This window comes from Python bivittatus, unplaced genomic scaffold, assembly GCF_059951505.1.
Source record: "Python bivittatus isolate LINGU-HERP-01145 unplaced genomic scaffold, Pbiv_v1 ctg000700_np1212, whole genome shotgun sequence".
Lineage (NCBI taxonomy): Eukaryota > Metazoa > Chordata > Lepidosauria > Squamata > Pythonidae > Python > Python bivittatus.
This window is the reverse complement of record NW_028277098.1, coordinates 72,050,362-72,066,036: the sequence shown is the minus strand read 5'-3', so window position 1 is coordinate 72,066,036 and position 15,675 is coordinate 72,050,362. Positions and strand designations below refer to the sequence as shown.

Below are 15,675 nucleotides of genomic sequence, written 5' to 3'. Positions count from 1 at the left end.
GGAACAGAAAGTATTTAGATTAATATAAGAGGCAAAACATTGTAAAGTTCTAAAGTGTTCAATAGTCAGAAGTACAATATCTGAAAGTCCAGAATATTGTAAATAAACCAAGCAGTGTTAAAAAAAAATGTATAGGGACAGAAAACATTGGTCTATTTACTATTATGTAAGTAAATACAGTGGTACCTCTAGTTACGAATGCCCCTCCTTACGAATTTTTCAAGATACGACCAGCTCCGGCCCCAAAAATTTACCTCGACATGCGAACTCCGCCTCTACTTACGAACCGGATCCGCGGCCATTTTCCCTGCTGCCACGCGGTCGCGGCTTCCTGTGGGCGAGATCGCGGTAGCAAGGAGACGTTCGGTGAGATTTCTGGTGTGTTTTGTGGCGTTTGGAAGGTTTTTGTGGCGTTTGGAAGGTTTTTGAGGTTTAAAAATAAAATGCATATGTTTCAGAACTGTTTAGCTGTATTTACATTGAACCTTATGGGGGAAATTTACCTCGGGGTGCGACCAAATTCGGAGGGAGGATTAGCCGTATTTACATTGAACCTTATGGGGAAATTTGCCTCGTGGTGCAACCAAATTCGGAGGGCAGAATGGATTAACCGTATTTACTTTGAACCTTATGGGAAACTTTACCTCGACTTGAGACCAACTCGAGTTGCAACCAGAGTCACGGAACGGATTAAGTTCGTAACTAGAGGCACCACTGTACAAGCTATAGTAGCTTTAGTACTTTAATACTCCTTTATTTTTTGATAAATGCAGTATAGTCTAGTGGATACAGTTCTGGGCTTGTACTGAGGAGACCAAGGGTTAAGTGCACACTTATTCATGGAGACTCAGTGGGTAATTATGGGCCACTCATTTTCTCTCAGCTCAACCTATCTTACAGGTTTGTTGTGGGAGTAAAATGAAGGGACACCCACAACTAAGCTCCTGGAGAAAAGGTAAGATAGAAATCTAAATGATAGTAATAACCATAATCATAAAGAATAAAAATGAAAAATAATTACATTATTTAAAGTTATTAAACACTTCTATCCATCTCAAAAAAAAAGTACTGTTACTGATTTTTACTAGAAACAGACAGTTAAAGTAATTCTTAGTATTGATTAGTTTAATAATGAAAACACTTTCAAATGCATACTTCCTATCCTTTATTTTCATTCATATATTGGAGAAAATCAAGACCCATGCTGATTTTTTTAAATTTAACATTTATATTATTAAGTAATATAGTAAGGGATTCACAGTGGTATATTCCTAACTATGCTCCTCTTTCCTGAAGAAAGTAGATCTGACCCTCATACGATCTGCCTTTAGACAACAAATGAAGACATGTTTGTTCATCCAAGGCTTTGTATGATAACAACTGTTCTTAATATCAGACGTCCTTTTAAATTATTTTCAGACTGGTTTTGTTTTTCAAAATGAAACTTGTTTTAAATTTTCTTTTATGGCTCTTAAGGAATGTTTTTTTAAAAATAATAGTTTTTATACTAGTTTTATAAAATGCTCTGCATTCTTCTGGAAAGACAATGTAGTATTAAAAACAAACAAAAGAAGAATGAATAAGAATAATCCATAGGACAAAATTTTTTCCATAAAGTTTGTACCTAGGCCACTAGTATGAGTTCTAGTAACAGGACAGGAGATCAGAGAGACAGCAATTTTACAAATTCACCTTTTCCCCTGAATTGCCTTTGTCCTTTCCTCCCAAACTGTTTAAGTGTTTAGTTTTATATTAATACCACTAAAATCTCTTGGGTGAGAGGAGCCTTCAGAGGAGCACGGGATGTGGGTAAACTGTCCGTCTTCTTCTTACTGGAATCTCCACTAGTTTTTAGTTATTTTCACAAACAGAACCCTCTGTTCACTGAAAGGCAACTCTTAATCCTGTATGCTTTAACGTTTTAATCTTCACCGTCCATTGAAATAATGTGCGCTGCCCACATTCAGTAACTCTTTGCTACTCCCTGGAAAGCACTATTTATGGATTATATTAGGGATTATATTAGGATGACAAATTTGATATGTAGAAATAAATATTATGGATTATACTGGGAATGCACTTCATCATTTTTAGGGCCATTCTAGGTTTTTTGCAGTACAGATGCACTCCAAAAGAGAAAGGGGCCGGGAAGGCAGGTGTTAGAGGTGTTATGGGCCCTGATCAGGAGCATTTCTGTAATGATAAGATCATCAGCAATTTTTAGTAGCTGTAGTTGGGGTAGTGCTGGATTTCCTCTTCTTAAACACAGCAAAGTATGTCTTATGGACCAGATTGTGCTGTTCTTCTTTTGTTTTTAGATAAAGAGTTGGGATTAGTTTGAGCAGGATAATTTAGCCCTAGGAATTTTATTTATCTCAATAAATTTTTTTTCTTCCAGAAGCTTCTGTTCAGAGATGTGGCAAGCTAAATTTAAGACAATGGAATAACTTTATAGCCTACTGTATATTCAGAACTGTTTGAGGTTACCAGTTTCTCCATTTTAAAATTTTGCTTAAGAAAATTTAGAACTGGTGTCTACTAATGTACAATTATTTTATTGATTTCTTTCTATATGATGTATTTTATTGATGTATCTTTTGTAGTGAACTGTTTAAAGACTAGCTTACTTTACTTATCTGAGTAAATCTAAGGCACTCAGTAAGTGCAATAATTAAAAGAAAACGTAACAAATGAAAATACATTTTCGCAATCATTCTGACACTCCCTCAAGTGAGTTACATATAAGAACACTCCGCATAAGAATACTGAGAAAATCTTGAAATACTCTTAATCAGAGTGGCTAAACCTCTGGCACAGCAGTCTTCCAAGTAAGTATTATAACTCTTTGTGGGAGGTCTTGCCCTTTATAAATAAGTCATTTATTGCATTTTTATTGTTATAGAATGTACAAGATTCCAGTTTCAGTTTTTCGTTAAAGGAAAGCAAATAATATTGCAATTAACAGACTTCGCCTGAGACATTGATGGGTCTCCACCAGTTGAAAATCTGAACTCAACTCAAGACAAATACTTCAATCTTGAAAATACATATACGGCCGAGGCACCTTTATTTTATGCCTGCCACACTGTATTTGACACAAACTCTGTATCTCTGTGGAGGGGAGAGTTGTTTTGACTTGTCCGCGGCATTTGAAGAACGCCTGCTCCAATTACACAGCTCCCTCCAAGGACTGACTGACTGCTGGCCTGTCAGGGCATAAACGGTAGCACCCCTCTCTGAGCGGAAAAACAAGGCAACGCAAGAGACACTCTGTCTCTTGCGCAGGAGCCTCCAGACTCAGTAAGAGAAAAAAGAAGGACGACCATTGCCCTCGCGAATATGCTCGCAGCAGGTGAGGCAGAGACTCACATGAGTCAGCCTTCTTTCGCTGTACCCGAAGGAGACCCTACGCCGGCCAGAGGCCAAGCTTCTACCGCCCAATGAAGCCAATCCTGAAGCGCACCAAGAACACCCGGCATTTACCTTAACCAGCCTCTTCGCCCAGGAGGCGCGTTTACGTCCTTTTTGCGCCTGCCGTAAATAAGGCCGGCTACGTGGTTGCTTAGGAAGGGCGCGCGACTGAAACAGGCATCTAACGGAGCAGGGGGTGTGCGTGGGACACCCGGAGGCTGGCGCTTGGATGCGCATGGGCAGGAGGGGGAAACCGCGCGGGAGGCGGGGGGGGGACTTGTTTGTGAATACGAGGGAATATGGCGCACGCGCCAGCCGGCCTCTAATTGCTTCCGTCGTTTCCCATCCTCTCCTCGCAGGCCCTCCCTCGGAGTGGGTGGGAGTGGTCGGGAAGAGATGAGGCGGTTGCAGAAGAGCGTGAGGTAGTAAATAACCCTCTAACCTTCTCCGGGAGGATCGAATATCAGTGCGCGCTTCCCCGGCAGAGAGGACGGGTTTATATTCGGTCAGGCGACACCCTGCAGGGAGAGTTCTTTATCACCCGAGTGGGAGGAGGACGCTCGTGCCTGGCCCTGAATGGTTGCATGGTCGGCGGAACTTCGGTGGGTTTATTTGGATGGCGTATCACCCTACCTCTCTGACCAGGGAAGCGTACGGTTGAGTTTCTATGGGTTAGGCAGCATTAGCTGTGTCCGGGGTGAGGGCAAAGTCATAAAATGAAAGTTCAAGGAAAGTAATCGCTGCAGCTGTTGCTTATACTTTTCCAAGCGCTAGAAAAGGGGAGAGGATACAGTGTTAGTTACGGTGGTACCTGAGAGAGGAGAGGCGAGCTCCCGTTAGGAAAGAAGCCCGCCCTCCAGCCTCTTCCCAGTCTGGCTGGACCGCTTGGCTTAAGGGAAGGGCCCTCCGACTTGGCGGGTTCCCGACCGAGAGCTGCTAATGCTACCAATACTCGCTTTGTCAGCTATTTTGTCTGTCTGTCCTATCTTCTCTGGTAAAAAAAAAAAAAAAAAAAAAATCAGTGAGAGAGCATGGGCAGGTCCCAAATGTGAAACTACAATGGCTAGTTCTCCATGCTATTAAGAACAAACAAAACTTTCTTCTTAGATTAATTAGACTACCAATTATATAGAGTACTACTGGTAGTCTAATTTAAAGGTGCAGGTTGTTCACTGTGTTTAATTTTAGTTCTCTTATCCAGTTGATTCAAATAATATATAGAGGTTTTGAATTCTGGATTGCATCACAATGAGAGATTGATCCCTGTTATTTCACTGAATAACTGGCTGAGATATGTCTTAGGACACAGAATAAATGTTTTAGTGAAAAACACCAATTGAATTTCAAATTGGGCTTCAGTTCCATATGCAGCTATTTTGAAGGAAATGTGATTGCAGTGGGGTTTACTTTGACTAGTTATGTACAGAATTTCATTGGCATCGATCACTCCAATTCTGTACAAACCTCAATGGATCAAGCTGTAGTCATTTACCAAAGCGCAATACGTAATAAAGGTGAGTTAGACTTCTGGATGGAGTTGTGTTCTCCAGCAACTGACAGTATTTCTAAATTAATAATTGCAGAAGCAAAAATCAGTTATACTTTCTCACTGATTAAGGCAGTCTTTGTTTGCAGGTGTTGTAATTGAATAGAAGTAATATAAAAATAAAGGGAAACGATAAGGGAAAAGAAAAGAATTTAAAATACAGTTCTTAAAATACCTATAAGATTACCTATTAACTGATGCAATACTGATCACCTGGCATGGTCACTGAGGAGGCAGTTCTTGGAGATGAGAAACCAAGTGGCCATCCTGCTTGGAAGTATTGTCTGGACAATTAAGTATTAATTTACACTTTTTAAATTTTTGAAAAGGGAAGACAGAAAAAATAGGTTTCTTCTCATTCTACCCACTCTTTTTAAGACCTTTCAGTTCTTTAGCAGATCAGCTTGCTTTCTTCTTCTACTTTCTACTTTCATATTTTCTCATCTCAGGGGTAGATGAGCAACTCATGTCTCACTGTTACCAATGTTAGAGTGCAGTGGTTGATTATGTAAGGCTATTCTGCATTGATGGTTGCAATTCCAGTGGCACATTGTTAGAGTTTGCTGTTAAAGAAAGTGATTCTGGAGCAAAGTAACTCAAATTCTGCAAGATTTTGTTTTAGCTGCAACAAAATAAAACTCTTCTTGCAGAATGTTGCTTTGCTCCAGAATCAGATCACGTGTGTGGGGGTACCTTATACCACCACAATTTATTACAAGGCTTATATACTGTCTCAGTTGGTGAATCAATATGGCTTATAAAGTAAAGCATAAGATTAAAAATATAATAGATATAAACATGGAATATATTATCAAGTTATAACAATCCATAATAAGTAATGTCATTCATTTTCTGTCATCATCCCACCCTTTGGAGCCCAGATTAGCCCCAACCCTAACAGCTTTCCATAAGGCCTTAAAGACTTGGTTTTGCCACTGGGCACAGGGGTCCAGATGTGTGACAGAGCCTGTATCATGATTATGTTAATTATTGTTGGATTTTAATATAACGTGGCTATGGATTGTGTTGTATTTTTTTAACATGGTTTTATATTTTTAAATTTATTTTTTGTATTGTTTTGTTTTTTATATTGTTTTTAATTGCTGTGAGCCACCCAGAGTCATATGTTTGAGATGGGCAGCTATATAAATTGAAATAATAAATAAATCCCAGGTACATCCTTCACTCATTCCACAGCCCCCAAGTGTTCTTTGAAAAAGCTAAATCTTAGCAAGTCTTTTAAATAACAAAAGTGAGGGTGCATATGTTATTTCTGTGGTAAATTATTTTCCAAGGAGGCAACTCCCACATTGAGAGTTTGCCTCTGAGCTCTCTCATGGAGGATGGAACTCTTAGCATACACTCTCTGCAGGTACATCTTGGACAGATTCTATTTGAGTCTCAGAGAAGTCAGGTCCTGAGCCATGTAGACTTCATAGCCCATTTGGTGTAGTGGTTAGGGCATCAGGCTAGAAACTTGGAGACCATGAGTTCTGTCCCACCTTAGGCACGAAACCAGCTGGGTGACCTTGGGCCAGTCTCTCTCTCTCTCTTAGCCCTAGGAAGAAGGCAATGGCAAACCACCCCTGAAATAGTGCCAAGAAAACTGCAGGGACTTGCCCAGGGAGTCAAGACTGACTCAAAGGCATAACAACAACAGCCAGATAATTGGGAAGGACTTGATAGGTGTATAAAAATACCAAATCCAGTCTAAACATCTGGCTGACTGTGCGACCAACCATCATCATCATCATAAGCAGCAGCAGCAGCAGCAGCATAGGTGGGTGTGGAATGTTACAAGTACACCAGACAGTTGAAGAAGAAAAAAGGGCATTGGAAGAATATCTGAAGGACATTGAAGAAGATGCACTGAAGCTAGTACACCATGAAGGGTTACTGAATACCAAAGAAACCAAACTGGCCTATAAGAAAGACCATGAAGAATAGAAAAGAAACATGGCAAGGCAAAGTATTACATGGCCAGTACACACACACACACACACACACACACACACACAATATAGGCAAAGTAGATAACAACAAGACCTGGCAATGGCTAAGAGCAGGAAAGTTGAAGAAAGAGACAGAGGGGCTAATTCTGGCTGCACAAGACCAAGCCTTAAGAACAAATGCATATAAAGCCAGAATTGAAAAGCCAGCAAATGCCACCTCTGCAAAGAAGCTGAAGAAAGAGTGGGCCACCTACTTAGCCGCTGCAAGAAGATCGCACAGACAAACAACGGCATGATAAAGTAGCAACAATGGTACATTGGAATATCTGCAAGAAATACCATTTGCCTGTGAGCAAGAACTGGTGGGACCCCGAAACAGACAAGTAATAGAAAATGCAGAAGCTAAAGTGCTCTGGGACTTTGGAATTCAAACAGACAAGCACCTGCCACACAACACCTCAGACTTAACAATTGTTGATAAGAAAGGCAAAAAAAGTCTCTATAGTGGACATTGCAATACTTGGAGACAGCAGAATAGAAGAGAAGTGAAGAAAATCACAAAATATAAAGTCCTGAAAATAGAAGTAGAATGACTATGGCAAAAGAAAGCAAAGATAGTAGCAATAGTAATAGGCGCCTTGGGTGCAATCCCAAAACATCTGGAGCACCACTTGAAGACCATCAGCACTGACAAAATCACCATCAGTCAATTACAAAAGGCAGCTTTACTTGGAACAGCTTATATCCTGGGACGATACCTTTAACAACATCTGCCTATCACAGGTCCTTGGGAAGGACTCGATAGGTGGATAAAAATGCCAAATGCAGTTTAAACGTCTGGCTGATTGTGTGGCCAACAGCAGCAATCCATCATCATCATCATCATCATCCATCGCCTTGCAGGGCAATTGGCAATGAACCACCATCCCATTCGGCTCCTGCAGTACTGATATTATGTGGCATATCAGATTATTTCCATTAAATGCATTTTGCATTACCTGCAGTTTCTAGATGGTCTTCAAGGGCAGTCCTGTGGAGTCAAAATGGAAGGTGACGAGGGCATGAATGCTGGTCACTAGGATTTTCTGTTATAAAATATGTTTATATATTAAAGGCCAAATTGTACAATATTGGGTTCCATTTATTTCTAGACTAAAAGATAAAGGTTATCAACATTTTGATTTGATTTTTCTTTCCCCTGCTTTCTATTCTTAAAAACATTTGCACATGCTCCAAATAGTTTTTTTGCTTAGTCTATCATGGTTTCTGTACAACAGCTTTCTTTATTTGAGCTAGAGTTAGAACATAGCTTAAATAGGGAAGCTGAAAATTCTGTTTCTGATGAAGTCCTGATTCAGTAATTCACTGAAAAGGTTGGACTGGAAATATTTTTAAATATGGAGCAGAAAGGTAGTATATTAAATGAACTGGAAGAATAGGATGATATAGAATAAATGCATACAATTCATTTGCTTTCAAAGCAAGAGGAAAGAAAAAAATATTTATTTATTTTTCACAGGATTTGAATCTGGGGATCATTTTGAAATGTGGTGGTTTCAGCAAGGACTGAGTTTCTTGCCTTCTGCCCTGGTTATTTGCTCATCTGCTTCTTTTGTGTTTCCATATGTTATTGGAGTCCTCTTATATCATGTTGACCCTTTGGTACCCTATATCAGGTCAGTATGTTTTGTATTTTTGCACTGTAATTTACATCACAATATTATTTCTAGGAAACCTTTCTTACTCTCCTGTTTTTCATCCTAATGTTTTTAAAAAATGAATATAAATTAAAAGCCATGGCATTTAATAATTTTATATTGTTATAAAATGAAATGCCAAACTTAATGTAAATTAACTTCTTGTGAATTTGAAAGACAACAGCAGGAGTGGAAATTTTTTTTTTCTTCATTATGTTTTCTTCTAACAAAACTTGCTGGGATCCCCCCCCCCCCCTATCAAAATGGATAGAGTCAGATTCCCTCCTCCACATAATATATTCATAAGACACATGGACATGCACACTTACATACTGTATGTCTTTACACATGTAACACATTTATATATGCATATTGAAGTGATTCTTACCCCTTTCCCTTGCTCTTATAATTAGATTTGCAAAAGCTTGCCATTGAAACTGAGGAAGCAGGATATCAAATGTATTTCCATATTTATTTGCTTACTTTTAATATATTTTTTCAGACACTTAATGTTTTCCAAAATGGCTTGTATCAGTTAAAAAAATCAGACCCGGTATCTAATCTGTGAAACAAGGATGAGTGTGCTTAGAAATCTCTTTTGGAAACGCCTTGAACTAAATTGGAATGAGGAGAGCACAGGAATACACTGCTGGTTTTGTATGGTTCCCATTCATTGTGGAAGTTCACAATAAAGGTGCTTATTGGATCATTTCCAAGGTGTTCATAAGCCCACTATATTTAATTTCTAATAATGTCAAGTTTTATCATCTTGGTTTTGTTGTTGTATATTACAACTCTATAATGATGATGAATTTATATCTGAACTTTCATTTACTTCTGAAAATACTGTACAAAAGCTTGTTCTTTTCCTTCTCCTATCTCCACCACATCCAATTTTGCTGTAAATTTAAATTCTTATATTTTCCAGATTCTTTCTTAAGTCTCTAGCTAATCATTGGTAGAACTGCAAACAGCTGATTCTAAATGCAGGAACTATGAAAATAATTTTTTACTATTTTGAGATGTAAAGTACAGATATTTGGTGTAGATTTTGACTGCAGAACTAAGTCTTAATTCTGTTTGGGTAGTCTCTTGTAAGGGTATAGTTGTTGCTCTGAGCCATGGAGACCAAGGTATAGGCTGAAACTCTTAATGTCTTTAGTAGACCAGTTTCTAGTTCTAAAGCAAGTCAGTTAGATCTCTTTGCTGTGATGAATTTATAACCAGTCATCCAATATCTTGAGAGCTTTTCACTATTTAATGTAATAAGTAGTTTAAGCTATCATTGGATAATTTTGTATTTTGCAAGAAAACTGTTGTAAAACAACTAAAATTTAACAGCCTAAATCCAACATTAGCCTTTCAAATAAACAATAGCACAAGAATAATTGTGCTGTAACAATAGTATTTATAAACTTTAAATATTTCTCAGATCTTTTTTTTTAAAGATACTATTTTCTGAGTTTTCTTTATTTGGCCAAGGTTTGTAGGTGAAGTGTGTGTGTGTGTGTGTGTGTGTGTGTGTGTATGTGTATCCATCCCAGGACTGTTATTGTCAGCCCCACTAGGTAGACCAGACAACCAACTCCACAAGAAGGCTGAAACTATTGGGATTGGTTATGATAACAGAATCTTGCAAATCTGATTGTGTGGTACCTCCTACTTCTTATACTTCAGTGAATTAAGGAGGTGCTGCCTGAACCACTTCTGAGTGTTACCTCATTGCTCTGGACTTAAAAAATGTTTCAGACCCTTTTGCCTAGGTAATGGTCCCGCCAAGATCATCTGCCTTACTCTCTATAGTTATGTCTATTTCTAGGGAGAAAGAGGACCTTGAAGAATAGCATCCAGGCTCTAGTGTGATATTGTTTTTTAAGGGAAATGTTCCAGGAGCTGAAGTTCATTGTACTAGCAATGTAATTTATTAAAGAATGGAGGGGTTTGGGGATATGAATGTACAATGTTAAACAAGGTACAGTGTTTTCTTTCTCTTCCTCGTTCAAGTTGCTTCTTCTGTTTTAGAGCAAGCCTTGGCCCTAAAGCAATTTAACCTAATTGCTGCTCAAAAATTAGTGTTTGCTCATGAATTGTAAGACTACAAAATCTATTAAGAAGATGTCTGATCTGTTACATATTACCTAGAAAATAATAGCCTAGCCTGGGTTGTAAATGAGACCAAGTATCATTATATAATTGAAGGAAGTTTTTAATATTTTAATATCTATAGTATGATTTTCTCTCTAAAATAGAAGTGAGCTGCCATTTGACTTATTAAAGCATAAGTTCACTATTATTTATCTTATCCATGGCTGACATCAGGCACTATTTAGGAACTTCAGTAGCGTTCTTGGATTTCAACACTGGAAGACTATTTTAGCTCAGTGTTCAGTGAAACTGAGAAGAAACATTAAGACTGAGATTTATATCTTATCAACATTCCTAAGTCACTCTGAATGGACTATATGAAAACATGCATAACTGCTTGTGCTATGTAAATATTAGCATGATTGATAATTAAGCATTTCCTGTTGTTAACTGTATATCCTTTGGTAAATATAATTGTGCTCTGTTTACTATATGATAAACTATTTCAATGCAGTTTGAAATAAAAAAGGGAATATATTTTGAAAAGGGAGAAAAATAATTAGTGCCATATTTCACAGTTACATGGCTGACCTTAGCTGATTCTAAACAATTCAGCAGGGTCAGATCTGGTAGTAGTTCCTAAGACCCCTGAGTGTGTAGGCTAGATATGGAATTTAAAAATATATCTTGGAGGCAATGGCAAACCACTATCCTGCAAGTATCCACGTAGTCATAGAAGGACTCTTTATGACTTTATCTTTACTCATACAACATCACGTGTCAGTGTCAACATTAATAATTTGGGGGTGGTGGTGGTGTGCATTTGGTAAGTTTTGTCATTCTAATTGCATCACAGGAAGCTTAATATCACAAGTTGCTTATCTTTCAGTGATACAGGGGCAATGCCTCCAGAAAGATGCTTGTTTGGAATAATGTTAAGTTTTGTTTCCTTCTTGGGTAAGTAAAAAGAATACTGAGCTTCTGTGAAAGTTGCTTAGATGTGGGCTTTGATGAGAATTCTTAACTGTAGGAAAGGGATAAGCACTGAAAGATGTTTGTGACAATGCAAATGGTATGTGCAATTGAGACCAAAACAGTACAGTATTTACAGAGCTTAAAGTTTGAAACAGCTATACAGATAGTATACAGAACTAAGTAGAGTTGCATCTACTTTAATGGAATAGTCTGAAAATCTATTCCAACACTACCTGAGCAGAATTGGGGAGCACAGGATTTTAATATATTGAAGGAATAGCTAAAGATCATCTCATTCTCTATTTTACATTCATAGAATGTAGTAAGCTTTGGTTACTTAACCACAGTTATTGAATGGCTGGGTTCAAAAATCATGGTTAGCCAAGTTTCTCCAAACCTCTTATATTATGCTTAGCATGAAGTGAGCCTTCAGACAGTTAATTTATTTCTACATTTCTTTTATTAGGTTTTGCATAAAAGACCACTATTTTCATGTGGCTATAATAATTACTTGTCTTCATTGCACTCAATAGCATACTCCTCTGTCCTCACTTTGCTTCAATTGTTCATTCACAGGCATGGCTACCATGTACGTCCGGTACAAACAAGTCAGTGCTTTGAACCCTGAAGAACCCAAGATGCTCAGACTAAATAAGGCTGGCTTAGTGATAGGAATGGTTAGCTGTTTGGGGATTTGCATCATTGCAAACTTCCAGGTTTGTGCTTTGTCTCTCATTATGGGGGAATTACAAAAGTACATGTATTCATCATAAGGCTGTATTAGCTTATTCTTAGGATGTGCCCAAATGAGGGTTGATAAGAAAGGTAAGTGTGATACTGTTTGACATTTGGAACATCATTGTCTTTTCCCACCATTTCTTCCATGTTTCCAGAAAATAAGGAGTAAGAGACGGAGTAAAAATGCACAATATATTTTGAATAGTATGTGTCCACTAGGAAGCACCTTTTATTGATTGGTGTTGATTAGCTTTTACAGTCACTTTTCTTAAATACAGAGTACATTTCTGTATTTATTCTTAACTTTACTTACCATACAGCAGCAGGGTATAAATTAAATAAATATAAATTGCTCAAGTGTCCAGGGACAAACTGCCACTTTTTGGAATGGTTTTGTTTTATTTAGGCCATATAATATTTTTTAAATGGATATATTTGCAAGCAAAATATTACATTATTATGAATATAGTTACAGTTAAAAAGGATTGTTTTAGTACAAATTAATCTGACATTCTCTCTGAAATAGCAATTTAGCAGAATAATTAAGTCCTGACAACCGGTGAGCTGTACTTTAAGGAAATGTAACACATATTTGGCACTGCTAGACTAAAATGTCAGCATTTTTTTTTACATCTCTCATAATTAGCAGTGTGCTTGTGAGCATTTGCTAGTAATGTTCTTTATTGTTTATTTGGTGCTTTATAATTTTTCCAAGTATCAGATACAATTTGTGTCATGAACACTAGGTGACAGTATACTGTAGCTCTTAAGAATTAAAAAAAAAAACCTCAAGGTGAGTAAGGAGAGAGGAGATAAATTACTCTATGTTTGTAACCTGTTCCCATTGAATAAATATTCTGACTGTAGCTGGATGGACCATCTGAATTTCTAAACTTTGTAAGCTGTTAAAAGCAGACTGGAGATATTTATTTTGTGGAAAATAATTGATTTTGTTTTCCAAACATTAATTATGTTTCTTATCAAAATTCTCTAAAGTATCTTTTCTGGTCTAGAAGGTGCCCTTCTTTCCAAAAGGTAGGCAGATTGTTGGTGCTAAATATCAAAGTTAATTCCAACTCTCTTATTCCTCACCTCTTAATTAGGTTTGAAACACAAAAAATATTTTTAAAAATACTTATTAAATTTATACTCCTTCTTTCCTCTAAGTTTTATTCTGTAGAGTCCTATGGAATGTGTTAAGGCAGAGAAATAGCAACTGACCAGAGGTAATTTATTAGATTTGTGGCCAAGTATGGATTTGAATCTCAGCCTCTCTAATTTTAATGTTACGTACTTAATTCCTTCACCACACTACTTCATGAAGAACAAATGAATTACAAATGATCTTATGCAGAAGTAGATGCAGTTTTGAATGTGATGTTAGAGTCTGTTTTGAATGTGATGTTAGAGTCTGGCATTTCTCATTGCAATGGCAGTAATACTTACTATTTGAGATCTCACACTTGGGCTTAAAATGGGAGGATATTGCACCAAAGTATTCCTTTAGAGCCAAAGATAGATGACCAGTATGATGCTGAGTTGGGGAGAAAGAAGAGTTCATATCCTTGCTCAGCCTTGGAGCTCCTTGAATAGTCTTGGGTTAGTCACAATATACCTCTCAGTGTTGGTCATTGTGAGACATATCTGAGAACACACAATGGAGATAATGTCTTGAAGTTAAGCCTATCTGACTTGATGCCTAATGATCAACTACCTGGAAATGGCATATATACCAGCCTGATCTCACTGAAGGAAAATCAGGATATAAATGGCACATTCTTTTTGGCTGCAGAATTAGAGGCAGCTGCTTTCAATGACTATTATAAATTAACTAAAATGCAAAGGGAAGGTGAGATTTAAAAAGTTATGAATGAATATCTACATACTATCAGCAGAGGAAAATACTTTTTGTATCTATAGTCCTGTGAAAAATATTGGCCCCTTTTAGTTTTTCTGAATTTCTGCATATATTTGCCACTGAATGTTATGAGTCAGTCATACTGATCTATAAAGGAAGTCTGAGTAAGCAGATAACCCCAACATTTAGTGCTTGTTTATTTCATAAACATAGTGATCCAACATGCAAAGTACCTTTGTGAAAAAGTAATTGCCTCCCTCAATTCAATACTGTAACTGGTTGCACCCACTCTGGCATCAGCTGCAACCAAATTCTTCCCATAATTGTTGATCAGTCTCACATTGCTGCTCAGGCATTTTTGTACATTCCTCCATGGCAACTTGTTTAAACCCAATAATATTTGAGGATCTGCAGCAAAAACTGCTTGCTTCAGGCTCTGCTGAATTTCTGTGGGGTTTAGTTTTAGACACTCACTGAGCCATTCAAAAACATTTTGAAACATTTTATTCTTTTCCATTCATTCTTTTGTAGACTTAATTGTAGGTTTGACATTCTTTTGGTGTATGACACATTTGTGCTTCAGCTTATGGAAAATGGGCTGATAATCTATAAAATGATGTGATACAAAGCAAAATTCATACGTCCTTCAGTGATGGCAATTTGTCCTGAAGCAATAAAGTATCCTCAAACTTTGACACTACCAACTCCATGCTTGACAGCTGGTCCTTATTATCAAATTCAGTGTTTGGTTTCCACCAGGCATAATGACTAGGTAGTCCATAAAGCTCCACTTTGACTTATCTGTCCTCCTGGAATCTAGCTGGTTATCCAGTTGCTTTTTGGCAAACTTCAGATAAGCATCAGTGTTTTTAGTGAGCAAAGAACCTTGCTTCTTTCCCATGAATCCCATTTTACCCAGTGACTTTCTTATCATGGAGTCAAAAACACTTTTTGCACAAACAAAAGAGGCCTGCAAATCCCTGGATGTTGTCTTTTTTTTTTTTTTGGTATGTGATTTCATGGACAATTTTATGCTACTCTCTTAGCGTGATTTTGACAGGATACCCAATCTTTGGAAAATTCAATATTGTCCCAAGTCTTATTTCACAGCTACTTCTCTGAATGTAAATTGGTGAAGCCTCAGACTTTCAAAATTGTTTTGTAATCTTTTCCAGATTGATAGGCATCAATTTCTTTTTAATGGACATCTTCAGAAATCTCTTATTAATCCTGATTGTTTAATGAAGTACTCAGACAATTGGAGCTAGCGATTCCTTTAACTGAACTGATTGAACCAGGAGATTCATTAATTTTTCACTCTGGCACTTTGTTTAGGAAATAAATGAAGTCAACACCCGGCTTTGATGGTGTTATTTTTGCCCCTCAAATTCCCTTATATATGAGTAGGAGCTC

At 37.5% G+C, this 15,675-nt stretch overlaps 2 protein-coding genes across 5 annotated transcripts in view; one reads left to right on the top strand and one right to left on the bottom strand.

Moving 5' to 3' along the window:
* CEPT1 (choline/ethanolamine phosphotransferase 1) overlaps positions 1 to 3,620 on the bottom strand; it is a 42,126-nt gene extending 38,506 nt beyond the window's left edge. Inside the window, exons 1-2 of one of the 2 annotated variants that reach the window (XM_088154533.1) lie at positions 3,484 to 3,620; positions 255 to 331 (exon numbers count right to left, since the gene is read on the bottom strand). The gene's annotated coding sequence lies outside the window, so the exon portion shown is untranslated. The remainder of the gene's footprint in view (positions 1 to 254; positions 332 to 3,483) is intronic. The other variant, XM_007428684.4, reaches the window with a different exon arrangement.
* An 85-nt stretch (positions 3,621 to 3,705) lies between these two features.
* Positions 3,706 to 15,675, top strand: part of DRAM2 (DNA damage regulated autophagy modulator 2) — a 27,272-nt gene continuing 15,302 nt past the window's right edge. Inside the window, exons 1-5 of one of the 3 annotated variants that reach the window (XM_088154534.1) lie at positions 3,746 to 4,013; positions 4,771 to 4,925; positions 8,429 to 8,585; positions 11,581 to 11,648; positions 12,243 to 12,382. In XM_088154534.1, coding sequence (XP_088010660.1) covers positions 3,988 to 4,013; positions 4,771 to 4,925; positions 8,429 to 8,585; positions 11,581 to 11,648; positions 12,243 to 12,382 — 546 coding nt within the window. In that variant the 5' untranslated portion in view covers positions 3,746 to 3,987. Of the gene's footprint in view, positions 4,014 to 4,770; positions 4,926 to 8,428; positions 8,586 to 11,580; positions 11,649 to 12,242; positions 12,383 to 15,675 lie in introns of all 3 variants that reach the window. The other 2 variants (XM_025166922.2, XM_007428687.4) reach the window with 2 other exon arrangements.